Source organism: Anabas testudineus, chromosome 7, assembly GCF_900324465.2.
Source record: "Anabas testudineus chromosome 7, fAnaTes1.2, whole genome shotgun sequence".
NCBI classification, from domain to species: Eukaryota; Metazoa; Chordata; class Actinopteri; order Anabantiformes; family Anabantidae; genus Anabas; species Anabas testudineus.
In genome coordinates this window covers 23273972-23290039 of record NC_046616.1, presented here as the reverse complement: position 1 = coordinate 23290039, position 16068 = coordinate 23273972, and the positions used below count along the sequence as shown (strand labels likewise).

The window sequence follows — 16068 nt, the reverse complement described above, 5'->3', positions numbered from 1 at the left end:
TTATTCTAGTTTTTTATCACTTCTCTTCTGCAATATTTGTTAGAAAAAGGCCTATTACCTAAAAAGTATCAAATCCTGTGAACTCACAGAACAGTCTGGCATCGGAGCAGAGATATTTGAGTGAGGCTCGCCCTTCTGAACCAATCAGAGAAGTTTAACCATTTCTGTTTGAACATTAGTTATTGCACCTTATTGTTTATAATACCTATGGAAGATGGAAAAACTACAATAGAGGAGCAGAGAGAGAAAGGGCAGATCCTTACACTTTTAGCTGCACCTCTAAATCAGACAGAGCAGCACAAAGGTGAGGTGAGGTGAATCAAGGATGCTGGCCTTCCACATAATTAGTAATTAGTCCATTGCCAGTTTTTCTTATTCACTTTGCTCTGTGTATACTAATTCTATGCATAGTTTCATGGAAAACATAGAAATTATAGAAACTTTTGATGGATGGTGCTGGTATGACATCAGAAGGTAGGGGCAACCGATCTGATCTTTGAGGTCGGAGGACTTGTTGTCAGATTGACTTTTATCTTAGTTTGATTTCTCATCTGTTCACGTTCACGCACATTTTTGACACAGACCCAAAGTTTCTGAGTGCTTAAAGAGAGAGAGACGAAAAGAGAGCAAGAGGGGACAAGAAAAAAACATTCAAAAGATAAATGCCCCATCTTTGTCTCCCGTTGCCTTGGTAACTGGAAGATCGTTAAGCCGTTATCACTCCGGTCACCATGGAGTGGTTACCCTGACAATTGTGTTTGAGTATATGTGTGTGTGTTTGTGCGACACAATGTTCCGGTATAAGTAGCATTTGTCTGCATGTGACGTGTAAGGTGGTTGAGAGTGTGTGCGCGTGTCTCTCAGGAAGGTCACAGGCTTGTTGTCGTCTCTCCTGCCTCAATCAGTGTCCTGCTGAGAAGAAATATGTCTCCGCTTTCCTCCTCCTGTCTTGTCTCCTCCTTCCTAGTGGGTCTTTGTCACAGCACTGCCTCCCTGTGGCCAAACCTGCTCACTCCAACTGCAGCACTTCCTAGAGTACGCCACCTTTGTATCATAAGACAGTGAGTCATACCTAAAAAGTAAAGCCCACTGAATGAGCAAACCAGTTACAGCCATTATTCTTTATTCTTGTCATTTCTAAAATGTCTCACTGTGTCTATCTCGCTGTCTTCTTGACCCATTATAACATGTCACATTTTGCAATATCAATCTGATTCTGCAAAGTAACTACTAAGTATAAATACATGTAGTGGAGTAAAATTGACAATATTTCCCTGTATTGCAGTGAAAGTTTCAAATATTATAAATCGGAAAATGATCCGAACATATTTTACATCAAATGATGTAAAAGTACCTCAAAATTGTCCTTCAGTACAGTACTTGAGTTAAGGCTAGTTACTTCACTCAAGTACAACTCATCATAATTAACATTGAATCTTTTCATTCCACAGTATTCTTCAATTCCTGTACATTTTGTTACATTTACACATGAATTAGACAGAAATCAATGTAGAATTTTTAAAATGAATCCTAAAGTGACTAAACTGAAACTGCCTACAGTCAAACTAGAGAGGATTTAGTGAGTAATAACAGTAGTTATTAGTAGTGACAAAAGTGTGGAGGGGCTGACTGGGTGTCACAAACAATCCTAATGACACATACTGATCGCTGACAACCTCCACAACCTTTGTTAGTTGGTGCAGTAAGCGGAGCAGTCGAAGATGGTAACGAACAGCACAAGTCGGGATTCTGTTGTGCAACAAAGCCAAAATTCAACAGAAAAGACTTTAATTACAGGTTCATTTTATGTTTATGTTTGTCAGGGCCAGACAGAATGGACCTTATCAGACTCTGGTGGAGTTTCCTCTCGGACAGGAAGTGGACTTCCTTTGCTTCCTGTTCTCTCCTCCTGTGTGGCTCTGGGACAGGTCTACAAAGTGTGTACTCAGTGTAGAAAAAGAAAGAACAAGAATGAAGCAGCGACAGAAGTTAAAGTAAGTGAAACAGAGAGAGACAGGGATCCAAGAATGGAAAAAACAACTCACCGACAGCAAAAGATACACTGAAACAAAAACTACATTCAGGAAGAAGGTGACCAGGACTCAGCTGACCCATAGACGACGAGCACAGAGGAGGAACAAATCACGATGGACTATGAACCAAAGAAATCCAAGAAGGTACAGTAGCTTCTGTTTTGACCCTTAGGTTCAAATATCATCTGGCTCAGGCTATTTGGAGGATCTCTTCCTGAATGTTCTCCAAAACTAACTTTGGCACTTTTTGTCATTTTAATGTGCAATTTGTACATGAAGCTTGTCCAACTTCAGATTTTCCATAGTTACAGCTTCTCAATACAAAACAAAGAAGCGTGTGTGAAGTCACCCAGTAGATCTTTGTTTTGACAAACCCTTCAACTTACAAACAAACATAGGTCCCAGGTTCCATTCACAATTTGCACTGTCTCTTGACGTTTCTGACCCAAATAGAGGAAGCTACTGAGGCTTATTAGTTTTACCCTATTCAGGTTTCATTTAACCTCAAGACTGCTCCACAATAAAGGAGACATGAAGAGGAGATGGTGCTTGCAAACACTGTGGCCATACTGCAGAGGTGGTCGAAGTTCACATTCAGTCAAGTAAAAGTGCAACCATATGCAGAACAAAGTACTCCAATACAAGTAGAAGTACAACTTCAAAGTATTTGCTCCAGTAAAAGTACTAAGTACATTTACACAAGGTGGAGTTTGTTAGTTTTCTACTTAACATTTCCTCATTTTGGAAGAAGAAGAAATTTAGTGGGGAATTCATTGTAGACAAGTGGCTTCAGATCTTGTAAAACTCTAAATAAAACAGCAGTGAGACAGTTTTAGTCTTAAAAAGAAGAGTTTAGACAAATGCTACAACAAAGACATTAACTAGCTCCATTGGCACCTTGGTGTGACCTAGGCACGATGTGACATTATGCACATTCATTATAAAATCCAATTATTTCCTTTTTTTGCTCTCCTAAAAAACAATGAAACACGAAGTAGAGCTGATCTCATTATAACCATCCTCTGTCTTTGTCCTCAGGATAAAATTCAGCTGACTACAGAGATGTTCATCAGAAATCAGCCTCATTCTCAGACACTGTGAGAGCTGTTTCAGACAGATAGCCCAGACACGATTCTCAATCTAAAGTTCATTCCCTGGCTATTCAGTGTGTTTGTGTGTTTGTGTGTGTTTGAAGAGCAATTCTAGGGTAAATACTAGGTTTTAGAGTTAGGGTAAATTTAGGGTGAGGCAGTTAGTTGTGATGGTTAGAGTTAGGGTGAGGCAGTACACGTGATAAATTAAAAATTGAAACAGAGTAGATTAACATGGCCTATGCGACAGGAGGAGGCTAGGGAATGAATGATGTCCTCACACTGACTGCCATACAACAATGTGTGTGTGAGTGTTTGGTATCGTCCATTCTCCTCATGCCCTTAAGCTACACTATATTAATGTGTGTCTCGGTGGGTGTCTAACGCTGTGTGCTGTGTTGTCAGTGAAAATCAGCAGGGAGCTGTCAGAGATCACTGCTCACCTGTCAATCACTGCTCAAACAGCCAAAGGGATGCACACACACGCAGACACAAACACACTCTACTGAGGCATGCATGTACAAACAAATCATATGCCATTTTAATTCCAGTTCAAACCCACGTTACCCTACCCATGCCCAGAGACTGCTGCTGTGTTAATCACAGTCAGAATACTAAAATAAACTGCCTGTGACTGAACCCCTCTCAGGGTAACAAACGTAACATAGTGGCACCAGATTAGCAAATTGAAATGGTTCATCCTCTGAGAAGTAGGAATGTGTTTAAAAACATGCTGTCAATACTGATCACAGACATATAAACCAGATCTGTGTCTAATTTAGTATTTTTTCTTTGCTAGAACTGCACTATTGTTAATAATCGTATCACCTATCAGGTTTTAAGGTGAAATGGTTGAACCACTCAGTCCTGTGTAAGATAAGGACTCATTGTTGACCCGCCTTTATTCTGCAGTGAGAGCTTGTGCAACGGTTATAATGGATATAAAGGAAGATGTAGCATGAGATGTTGGGAGTGCTTTGGTGATGTTTCTTTGTGAGACCAGCTACCACAGGTGTTTTTCTTGCAAGACTCTCATCATTCAGACTCAGTAATATTGTTGTGCATCATGTGCAGTACATGTCACATTTGGATTGCCTTGACCTCACTCTAACCTTGACTAGTTAACCTTATCAGTTACCTCTGCCTACCCATCAGCTGCAGTCAGCAGTCTCCCTGTTTTTCCTCCAGCATCTCATCAAACACACATGTAACACATCGGTACTTGGTTCATCCACCAATGTTTGCAATGTGTTTTCGACTTTCGTTAGGCATCACGGAGGACATCACACGGCTCTTGTCTTTAACAGCAGAAATCCAGCAGCTGTTGAGTGTAAATAGCAATAACAACCTTAAAAGGGTCAACTTAATTGTTGGGGCAATCGACACACAACCAGCCGAGCAAAGCAAAGTTGGGTATTTTCTTTAAGATGGCAAAGCTCAATATATTAAACTAAATCCATCAGTAATTATCAAGAGAGGATGAGCAATTTATCAAACAGCTTAATTCCTCTAGGCCACTTCTTTCCTGATCCCTCTTCACACGCTAAACCCATATGGTGCTTACTGTTCTGATCACAGGGTGGAAGCTAATTCCTAGTGCTGGTCGAGTCTGTTGAGCTATTTGAGAGAATTCTTATTTACATTTAGGCTCATGCTGACGGAGCAGAGTCAGCAGCAGCTGCAGCAGCAGAGGTTAGGATCCCACAGTGTAATTTAAGAGACAAGAATCCAGTTTTAATTGGAATTTAAATTGCTAATAAGATCTCAAGAAAACTATTTCTAAGTCACTGCATTTTTATGATAATTGTAATTTTTATAGCAAAAACACTGCATGAATGTGAAGTATTCATAGTAAGCACTATATTGGTACTGGTTATTGGCAAACACTCAAATGTACAGATGGTATGGCCCCACAGAGACCTGCTCTCAGCTTCATGGAGTCAGTCTGGGATTACATGAGGAGACAGGAGACATGAGGCAGTGTCAATTCACAGAAGAGTAGTGGTAAGTTCTCCAAGATGCTACTTGTCAAGTGTGCAGCCAAATGTGACAATGTGCACATGAACGTTTTAAAGGCAGGATGGTCACAGCAAGCCAAAAATAAAACTAAACTAAATTAAACTGATATAGCCAAACGATTCATTAAATGTTTTTACCAAGCATCCTCACTTTACTTTTAGCACCTAAAACCAGTGAATAGCACTGTGCTTCACTCAAAGCAATACCGTTACTGTCATCATTTGATCACTGTGTGTCTCTCTCCCCAGGGTTTTGTCTCTCCTATCAAGCGGCTAGTCTGGTCTAAATCCACTCGCAGAGCAGTGGATCGAGGCAGTGTTTACCGCCGCCCACTGCACACTGTCCCCCTCTACCCCCCTGACTACCTCATCCACCCTGAGAGACTCATCTTCGACTATGTAGAGAAGGAGGTCAAGGTAGCACTCGAGTAGAATACAATGTAGTACAATGAAATATACTTAAGTTGTCATTGACCTCATGACTATATGCACTGTTGCTTGACCTCTGACCTCTCCTTAGTTCCTTGGTCACCTGACCTGGGTGTCTGTTTCCCTCAACCCCTCCAGCCGAGATGAACTACTACAGCTACTGGACACAGCCAGGGTTTGTAATGAGTAGTTATCTACAACTAATGACCTCTGACCTTAGAGATCAGTCATCAATGTAACTTGTGTTTGTGTTTGTGGATAATATACAGTTTCTATGAAAACTAATCACCCACTGGAAGCTTTCACCTCACATTGAATCATGGGCACTTTAATTTAATGACATGATGTTGTTTTTAACGATTTACCAGTAACTGGATCTTCCAGATTCAGCTGTATTTATGCTACAGTCCTTAAAACACATTCACTGTTGTGTGATTTATTTATCTATTTGGCTGCAACCTGTTCATTTAGGTGAATACATATATTCTGTCTTATATTTTAATTATTTAGATTACTGCTTAGCACAATACTTTTACATAATACTTATCAAATCTGTTTTAACAGAGTTAATCACAAATCTTTAATGAGTCACAATGAATGAATTTCGGTTCTGACAACAGTCTCTGTTGTCAGTCACCTGAAATCTAAATTCTGCCATCAGTAATTAATAACTTTTAACTAACTGGGGTTAGTTATACATTAAACATTTCTAGGACTGATCATAAATAATCTATCACAGTGACAGACAGCAATAACAAACTTATTATATACCATTACAGTATATTGTATACTGATAACAGTAGTACACTCCGTTAGCAGTACACTGATCTACCACATTAGGTAAATAAGCAATCAAATCAAATACAGGAAGCACTCATCAGTAAATGTGAATCCTTCATCAATAATCTATAATTCCATGTCTCTGTGTGTTCGTCAGTAGCAGTTGAAAGTGCTCCCATTGAAGACCAGTGTGGATCAGGACTGTATTCTGAGTCTGTCTGCTCGCTGTCTGCTGCTGACCTGGAGAGACAACGAGAAGCTGCTGATGAGGATCCCCACACATGAGATCGCTGCTGCCTCCTATCTGAGAGATGACGCTCTACACCTGCTGGTCCTCAAGACAGGTGGGGACACATCTTTGGAGCAGGAGCTGCTGCTTGCTGAATGACTGTCTGCTGTAAACGAGGTAAATAACAGCTGTTTTTTAATAAACAGTAACGTTTCAAATCCCCGTCCCACAGGTCTGAACGTGGATACCGTAGTTGCTGGAGATGACAGCCTGGACAGGAAGAAGCCAACAGGTGTTGAGGGGCGACGCCAGACCATGAGCTACAACGCTGACCCCCGACCCGCAGGGGGCACAATGGAGCGGCGACACACCATCTGTGGAGTCGACTGGAGGCCATCGCTGTCCAGGAGTAACCATGATAAAAATCAGAACGTGGAGAGGGGAGGGGGAGGAGGAGGGGGAGAGAGAGGAGGAGGGGGGAGTTTGGAGAGGAAAAGAGTGAGTGGGAGCTGGGAGAAGAGGCAGCAAACACGCAAAACAGGGGGGAGCTGGGAGAACCGCAGAGCAAGGCCCATGAGCGGGAGCTGGGGGGTGGGAGTAGGAGGGGGCACTGGAGGGAGCTGGGAGAGGAGGCATGGAGGAGGGGGTGGAGGAGGAAGCTGGGAGAGGAGAGGAGGTGGCGTTGGGGGAGGAGGAGGGGCCGGGGGGAGCTGGGAGCGGCGACAAGCCTGCACTGGGAGCTGGGAGCGGGGAAAGAGCTATGGCAGCTGGGAGAGGAGGAACCACAACCCGCTGGAGCCCACACCCTGCCCCGACGCTTACTGCAACCTGGTCATCCTGGCAGTGGAGAACCGGGTGGGTCACCTGATGAACAAACTAACTCCTCACTTCACCTCATCCACTTGTTTTCTGGCCTCATCTTAAGAGATTCGGGCCCTGTTTGAAACTTAGGGCCCTTTATAGGCCCCTGCAGGGCAGTGGGTGGGGCAGCCCACACTTAGTAGCTCAGTAACTAGTAACTGCAGTGTGTTCAGTAGCCCCGCTAATGTGGATATTTTATAGGACAGTGAACGCATTTCGGCCTAGCTCCTATAAAATCAAAGAGTTCTGGGGATTTTCTAGCAAACGTCTATTAGTCATTTTCATCATGGGGTTAGTTAACCTAACATTGTCTTTCCTCCATTCTGCAGTTGGAAGTAATAAAGCCTACATTGGCTTAAAGTGTAGGCAGTTTAATGAAAAATAAAGAACAAACACAGTTACATTAACAGTATGGGACACTGCTGGCAGCAGTAGTCACTAGAACTATCCCAAACTCAACCTGTGACACCATCAGCAGGTTAAATGAGTTTTTAGTTACAACTCCAAATGTATTTGATTGATTTCACATGCTGCTAGCGGCTGAAACTACATTAACAGTTGGGCAGTGTGTGCTTGGAGTTGATAACAGGAAATATCAGTGTGGAGCTTCAGTCCAGTTCAGTATTTAGGCTCAGGAAGGAAAATACAAGTGACAAGAAAATGAGGCTTCACTAATCATTTGGTTCTCCTGGTGGAACTGTGGAAAGTAGGGCACTACTGATACCAATCATTCATCTACACACACACACACACTCATGCTGACACTGTGTTGTTGCATAACCTGAACCACTGAATCACATTTACAGCAGAGTAGCTTTGTCATTGCACTCACTCATTGTGTGTGTGTGTGTGTGTGAGGGTGATAGGTTTCGTTGGTCATGTTTGGACTGGCAGCATTAGTGCGTCATTGTTCAGTTGGCTTAAAGCTCGTACACTCCTGTCATGTATCATCACGTCAGACTTCTGGTGTGGTTTCACATGGCTGCTCTAAGTCCTAAAACTTATTTTATGGACATGTGCCCTTAAACAAGGCACTAATCAAATCAAATGCTGGTCACATCACTCACTGGAACATGGTTTTAAACAGAAGGGAGTCCAGGGAAAATGTAGTTTGGTACTTTCTCTTTGTGCTAGATCAACATAAGAGAAAGTCACAGGTATTTATTATGTTTTAATTAAGTGAGTGATTATTGCCTGATTGTTGCTTGTGTGTGTGTGTTTTCAGGATGCTGCAGAGGAGTACTGCTCCCTGATCTGTCAGATGTTCCAGATCATTTACGGCCATCAGACCATCGAGTGTGTCGACAGGGCGGGGTTTCACCACACCATGCCGGACCGCTATTGGCTACAGAGGAGTGAGTAACACATGATGTATCCCAAAGGTGAAGCTAAAACATGTTTTAGAGAGGAACTCTGACATTTGTTTTTATTAATACTAAGGACTTTTATTTTGGTGATGTTTGGTCAAATGCCTGGTTATTCTTACAGGGCTCCTGCTGTGTGCTCTTGGCTTGATTAAAGGGAGCGGTGCTGATTATTGTATTTGTATAGTCTTTATTGTCTAGACTAACTCCTGAGCCTCATTGTTGACGGCAGTTGGTCTGAGTAAAGGAAGAAGCAACATGTCTATTTAATGTCCCTCCTCTATGCTTTGCTGTGTAGGTGACAGCTGTCTGACGGACATGTCCTACAGTTACGATCCAGAGTTTAGCTGCTGCAGCTCATAGTGAGTAACACTTTACCCCCAGTGAAGCCATAACGCTTAACTTGCAATGCAACGTGATGTGTTGTCAGTTCACAGCTTCACAGCTGTGTCAGCATGTACAATGTAAAATGTTCTCATTACCAGCTCATGTAGCGACACGTTTAGCTGTGATCACGATTAGAGCACTGTCAGCACAGCGGTGGTGGCCTCAGTTGGATGGATGGATGGACCTGGATAAATAAAATAAAATGAAAGTAAATTAAACACACAAACTGCTGTGGATGTACAGAAAGAACTCGCTCACAGGGAGTCATTCTGCCCATAGCCACCCCTTCGACATCCCATGTGAATATTTCTGCATCCACCACTGTGTCCATTATTCTGCTGTGATAGCAGAGGCTGTGTGTCCCTCTCTCTCCCTCAGTGATGGCTCCCAGGAAGCCTTTGAGCTCTACTACAGTGAGACATACAGCGAGAGCTCCTCTCTGTCACTGCAGGACTCCCATCGCAGTCTGACTTCAGTCAGTGACGGAGGAGACAGCAACCCTGCCCTGCTGCTGATGCAGGAGTATATGATCACTGTGAGTGTGTGGTGTGTGTTTGCTCCCCATCATCATCTACTCTGCACAGCTTCTGCAGATTAAGAATTTGTTTCTGTTTGCAGCTACTTGTTCCAGTAATATCACAACACATATTTTGTCATATTTCAAAAGCAAACTGTGTACACCTGTTAATTGTGAAGGATGATTTAGGCTCTGTGTCACACAGGATGTGTTGAAATAACAGTTGAAGACTGTGGGATTGATTTGTTTATGCTGATTATATAGTAAACCAAAGATGTGATATAGTCAATGATGATGATATGTCATAGTCATGTAACTAGAAGAATAAAGCCCAGCTAAGGTGTGAGTTAGTACTTATTTGTAGTGTAAAAAAAAGTGACAGAGAAAAAAAAAAGCTTTGTAGCTTACTTTGTCATTAACTGTGACTAATGATTTTGACGTGTGTGTGTGTGTCTGCGTTTGAAGCTGCGGAACAAGCTGAGTCCGGTGGAGCTGCAGCACTTTGCAGTGTTGCTGAGAGAATACAGACTGGGATCAAACATTGAACACTTCTGCTCTGAGCTGCTGGAACTGTATGGAAACAACCGCAAGTTTCTGCTGCTGGGTGAGAGGCATGCACACACTCACACACACACACACACACACACACACACACACACACACACACACACACACACACACACACACACACACACACACACACACACACACACACACACACACACACACACACACACACACACACACACACACACACACACACACACACAGACACACGCGCACACACACACACACACACACACACACACACACACACACATACACACACACACACACACACACACTCATACACAGCACAATACGTAACTGAAACTCTGTGGCAAACTATACCTTGGTGATTATGACTTCTTTGTGGTATATTGCAGAGGAACGAGAGAGAAAAAGAGAGAGAGAGAGAGAGAGAGAGTGTCTGTACATGTGTGAGGTGTGTACTGAATATCAACGTGTGCCTTTGATGTGTTTACCACAAACTCTAACTCATTTCCCCTGAGGAAACCATAACTTCCTGTTATGAGCAGGTGAGAGAGAGTCAGAGAGAGAGAGAATCAATCTAAGCCACACTGGTAATGCTCAGTGTAGCATTATTAAAATGGTTTATAACCATCAGACGTTAGGCTGAACTTGGGCCAGTTATTGCACCTTTTAAATCTTCTCTTATATTATCATAACATCATTCTTGTAATAAGCCACCTCATAGCTTCACATTTTGTTTATGTTAGTGGGTTTGTCTCAGCACCTTGGTGGGTTTACCTTGTTTTTAACAGTGAACAATCAAGGTAACATTAGTTTTGAGTTATGCAGCTTAAAGCTACAGCATATACACTAGTTTCTGTCTTAATCTCAGAGTGGAGAGGTGCAGTAGATGTCCTGTGGTGATCCAGACTCCAGTTTGTGAGAGAGACCCTATGCTGGCACTAACTTAAGTGGGATATTGCAGCTTTACGTTTAGGACCACACTAGTCCACCCAACTTCGTTCACCGTTGCCATTTTTCTTTGACAGAAATAGACTGTGTGTTGTGTGTGTTTTGAGCAGTTTTATTCTTGATGAAATGCATAATGGAAAATCTACATTTAAATAAGCTGACTTCTTTTTTAAATTACTAACCTGTGTATGTGTCTTGATTAAGGTTATTCAAACTTGAATCCCAGATTAAAATTCTGATTGCTCGGGACTTGCTCATGCATGTCAAAATTCAATTCAATTCCAACAATAGACTTAGGTTTAATCAATCTTGACTTGCAAGATTGATTTAGCCTGATTTTGTTGGCACAGTTTCAAATTTGACTTCTATTCCTGATAGGAATTCTGTTACTTATACCTAAAAACATAAGTTGCTATTTTTACAGTGTAGTACCAGCTGAAGCAGTTTGTGCCATAGAGGTTGAGTTTTTTCTAATGGACCTTTTTCAGAATAAATGAGCCATATTGACCCAAAAGACCTCACTGCTTGTCAGATGTCATTAATATGCAACACTGGTTTCACAGAGAATTCAAATGTATAGAAAAAGGATTTAGTCTTTGTGAAAACTGCAGCAGGACAGTCAGTTGTGGTGACTTACCACTAAGAGGTGCAAGTGTCAAACATTTTCATAAAATGTAAAGTTAGTACAGTACATTCTGAAAGTGTGTGGGTCTAGTCTGTAATCAGGCCTCACTATATTGTAATAATGTTTTTGTGTCTTCTTTTGCTTCATTATAAAGAAGGAAGATGTTTTCAATTATCAGAACTGTGTCCCTTATGTCTCAGGCATGCGCCCATTCATCCCAGACAAAGACATTGGCGTGTTTGAGGGTTTCCTGGAAAGTATTGGAATCCGAGAGGGTGGAATTTTAACCGACAGCTTTGGACGCATCAAACGCAGCATGAGCAACACATCAGCTACCGCTGTGAGAGGGTACGCAGACAGCATGTCAAGGGAGGGTTATCATTGTCTTGAAGCTTAGTTTGGAGCTACAGTAGGTTGAGGACATGACACAATGTGTGGAGTTTTAAATCAACAATAAAACAATAAAAAGTCAAAAATAGTTATAAATAGTAGGAGAAGTAAGAGTTTCTTCTTCTTCTAAGTTCATATTTTATATTATTAAAATTATGTATTATATTTTTAAAATTTATAATGATACCTAGAATTTTAAATACATATTTTATTCAAAAAATACAATATTTATAATAGCAATTTCAAAAAATGTTAAGAATTAGTGGTAATAACGGTAATACTATAAATTATTATTATTATTATTATTATTATTATTATTATTATTATTATTATTATTATTATTATTATTATTATTATCATAGATATTGTAGAATTTTGTCATGTTGTCTTTTGAGTCCAGTGTCCACTTTTAGCATAAACATAAATACATCTCATTCATAATTAATTTATTTGAGATTGATTAGTTGACCTGGTTGTTTTCCCAGCAGATATGACAACTGCTCTCTGGCCTCAGGATCTCAGGAATTCAACCGTCGCATCACTGACATTACCCACGACATCCAGGCGCTCGGCTTCCAGGACATGCACGGTGACATTGAGGAGGAAGATTACTACCTCTGATGAAGGGATGAATAGAAAGTGGTTGGACTCCAACGGTGTTTGAACTCCGACTGATGGGCACATATGTTTAAATTTTTCAATGAAATTGAATTGAGTTGATCTTGTTGGGCTACATGTGTTTCTTGTCTGTCTTGTGAAGCACTTTGTAACATATGTTTAGAAAAGTGCTCTATAAATAAATTTATTATTATTATAAATTTATTATATGTTTAAATTTTTCAATGAAATAAGTATAACAAAGATAAATCAAGAAAGTTACCTGTGGAAGATTAAAGCTGACAAGTTAAACTAAGTTGTTATAAATGAATACCATTTGTTTTTCAGTCATACAGTCAACACGCAACAAATGCACAGCAATATTGTAACTACAATTATTGTATGTAATATATTATACATTATACATGTACTATATAAAAAATGAATGAAGCAGAATGGTGTGGCTTGTGGCTTTTATTTAAGACTTGATGACATGACTTGATGAGTCTTGTCATCGAATATATATGCAAAAAAGTTATTCTTGCTACCTGGGTCAAGTTAAAGAGTCTTTGTATTGACAGACCCGCCAAAGCATCCAGACCAGAGAGGAGAGCTGTTTCAGAGTATGGACGGTCCACATGCAGTTTTTAATGTCCAAACCTGACCTGAGCCCATGCAGTTGATTTTTGCCTTGCTTTTCTACTATGACTTATGCATCCTTCAAGCTTGAGTCTGAAGAAGACCTACTATTCAAAACATTAGTCTCCCCTGTCCATTAAACAATTGTTCCTGCTCTAATATTTGAAGTAGCAAATCATTCCTACTTAGCCTAAGGCTTGCCCATCCTCACTAAACATGAATGACTGAACTTGACCCAAACTCTCGAGTACTGATGGCTCCTGTTTAGCCATTTATTGTCTTTTTAGCCCTTTATCATCAGCCATAGAGGATTTTACCCTGTACTTATTAAAGGTGTAAATCTAAATAAATGACATTTAACATTTTAAGAGATGTGTAATAAGAGAAAAGAACATTGAACATATCATTTGAAACAAAAATGCATCATCATAATATATTTCTGTGTGTAGAAGTCTGTTTCTGTAAATAAGTATAAAATTAAAACATAAAATTGGATTTCAAAGCAGTTCGATGATTGTAATAACTACCTGTGTGCACATGGAGGCAACTAGGGGCAAACAAGTTTAGCTGCTACAGAGCTAGACAGCAATATGTGTTAAATGACATGTTTTAAAGTATGATAACAAGAACTAAATGTAAATGTGTCTCTCTCTCCCAGTGTATTGACCTGTTATCCTGGCGGCAGCATTGCGACCTTCCCATGGTGCATTGCTTCTCTGCCCCCCAGACCTCCTCTCTGCCAGCCTCACTGAACATCAGAGAGAAGCCATGGGTTTCAACCGAGTGAGTCATGTTGGTCTCTTCACCCTCATTACGTAACAGAACAATGCTGTGAACATTTACTTCTCATTTATTCATCAGAGTAACTACTATTATCACCAGCAGTGACACACATCACTGCAGATGTACCTCACTTTGCTAAAAGGCTCATTTGCATCTCACCACCCTTGACGGATTAGAACACAGGAACTGTCAAACTATGACATAAAGACACAAACTATAATTATATCCAACAAGGTTACAAGCAGGAGAGACCTCACATACTCACCTCTGTCACCTGGTTGAAACAGATTTACAATACACATCTCATATGAGCTAAATCTTAGTAATAAATGGTGGAAAATAATGAAAAGGACATTATTTATAGGGACAGTATTGATTGCAGCTCCTTCTACTGCTTCTAAAGGTCGTAGGTCATGAATTAAGTTCATAACACTCATAATGATACCAGGAAACACTGTGAGATTAATTTTAGTTCTGTTATCAGAGGAGAAGATAAACACTGAGCTCATATCTGTCAGTATGTGTGTCCGTGTGTGTGTGTGTGTGTGTGTGTGTGTGTGTGTGTGTGTGTGTGTGTGTGTGTGTGTGTGTGTGTGTCTGTGTTTGTTTCAGGGGCCGCAGACACATTGTACAAACTTGATCTTCATCATGGGATTACAGCGCTGTAATCTCTACAATCATCCATGTGGCAGCATTTATCGTCATACCATCATCATCATCCTACTGAATTGTACACACACACACACACACACACACACACACAAACACACACACACACACACACACAAACACACACACAATCCTTTCCCCTGTCTGTCATATGCAGCCTTGTAGCATCATGTGCCTTTTAGCGTCAGCCCAGTATCTTATTGTTATTGTACACAGTGCATGCTTTTCCTTCATCCTTTGCAGCACAGCCCTCGTGTTGATCCTTCTTCACACTGACTGATGCCATATCATGCAGTAAAATAAGGAATTACATCATGCAAATAAAAAATAATCAATTACAATGAGATTGGACTAAATCAAATGATGTCACTTTTGGATTTGCATCCAGCTGTTGTTCCCGCTGAGCGGGAGGGTCAGTTGTAGTCCATTTGTTGCTCTCCAGATGTTGGGGATCAGGGGTTGAGTGCATGGTAACACACTCACAGTCTGCAGGGATTACAACGTGGAGTGTGCTGCAGATTATATTCACAGTCCACCAGCCTGGTATTTATTTGCTGAGATAAGCTGCTATCAATAACTTAATTTTGTCTTGTTTATCAAAATGGAAATTCATGGGATTAATACTGCAGGCCTGCACAATGTACTGGATTTATATTAGATGGAAAGCCCAATTAAACACACAATGTAAAAAGTCCCACCAGCAAAACATGCTATAAACAAAAGAAATCACTTCAAACTAAATATTTAGTAGTTTAATACTAACCCCATTATTTTTTCTAAACAGTCAGTTGACCAGAATCCATAATGGATCATACAGACTACAGAACCTGCAGGTTGTGAAAACAAGTTTGTTGCTTAGGGGCGGTGTTGTTCCAACTGGGCAGAGTTTTGCCCAAAGGAAGACTTTAACAAAATGAAGGCCCCTGCTAAGTTATGCTTCACTACACTAGTCAAGCAGAAATCATTGAAATTCTTTAATTGGTTATAAGGATGAGTCATTAAACAAGCTTTGACAGAATGTATCCACATAAAATAAAATAACTTTTAGAACAAATATCTACTAAAAAAATCATAAAAAGCCATGTTCCGCTGATACTTCTTGTAACTCCCTTGCTTGCTCTGTTCTTTTTTGGGGGGTCAGGTAATTCTGACCTCTTCCAGAGTAGCACTG

The 16068-nt window shown here is 40.7% G+C and overlaps 1 protein-coding gene across 2 annotated transcripts; it reads left to right on the top strand.

Moving 5' to 3' along the window:
* The first annotated feature begins 1918 nt into the window (after positions 1-1918).
* ccm2l (CCM2 like scaffold protein) lies at positions 1919-14943 on the top strand. Of its 2 annotated transcripts, none has more exons than XR_003299244.1 (11): positions 1919-2177; positions 5392-5559; positions 5663-5746; positions 6512-6695; positions 6813-7435; positions 8667-8796; positions 9104-9167; positions 9571-9727; positions 10175-10313; positions 14104-14228; positions 14841-14943. XR_003299244.1 is itself a non-coding variant. In XM_026367059.1 (11 exons), the coding sequence occupies exons 1-11, from the start codon at positions 2148-2150 to the stop codon at positions 12828-12830; spliced, it is 1860 nt and encodes a 619-aa protein (XP_026222844.1). In that variant the 5' UTR covers positions 1919-2147; the 3' UTR covers positions 12831-12975. The 2 variants fall into 2 exon arrangements, 1 of the variants encoding a protein (XP_026222844.1); XM_026367059.1 differs by lacking the exons at positions 14104-14228; positions 14841-14943 and adding exons at positions 12020-12167; positions 12698-12975.
* Positions 14944-16068: the final 1125 nt, after the last annotated feature.

Bases quoted from the DNA above. Each gene is read 5' to 3' on its own strand.
- ccm2l (XM_026367059.1), top strand. From the start codon at position 2,148: ATGGACTATGAACCAAAGAAATCCAAGAAG. The intron at 5,560-5,662 runs GTAGCACTCGAG...ACCTCTCCTTAG, and splicing joins ATGTAGAGAAGGAGGTCAAG to TTCCTTGGTCACCTGACCTG. The intron at 10,314-12,019 runs GTGAGAGGCATG...CTTATGTCTCAG, and splicing joins CCGCAAGTTTCTGCTGCTGG to GCATGCGCCCATTCATCCCA.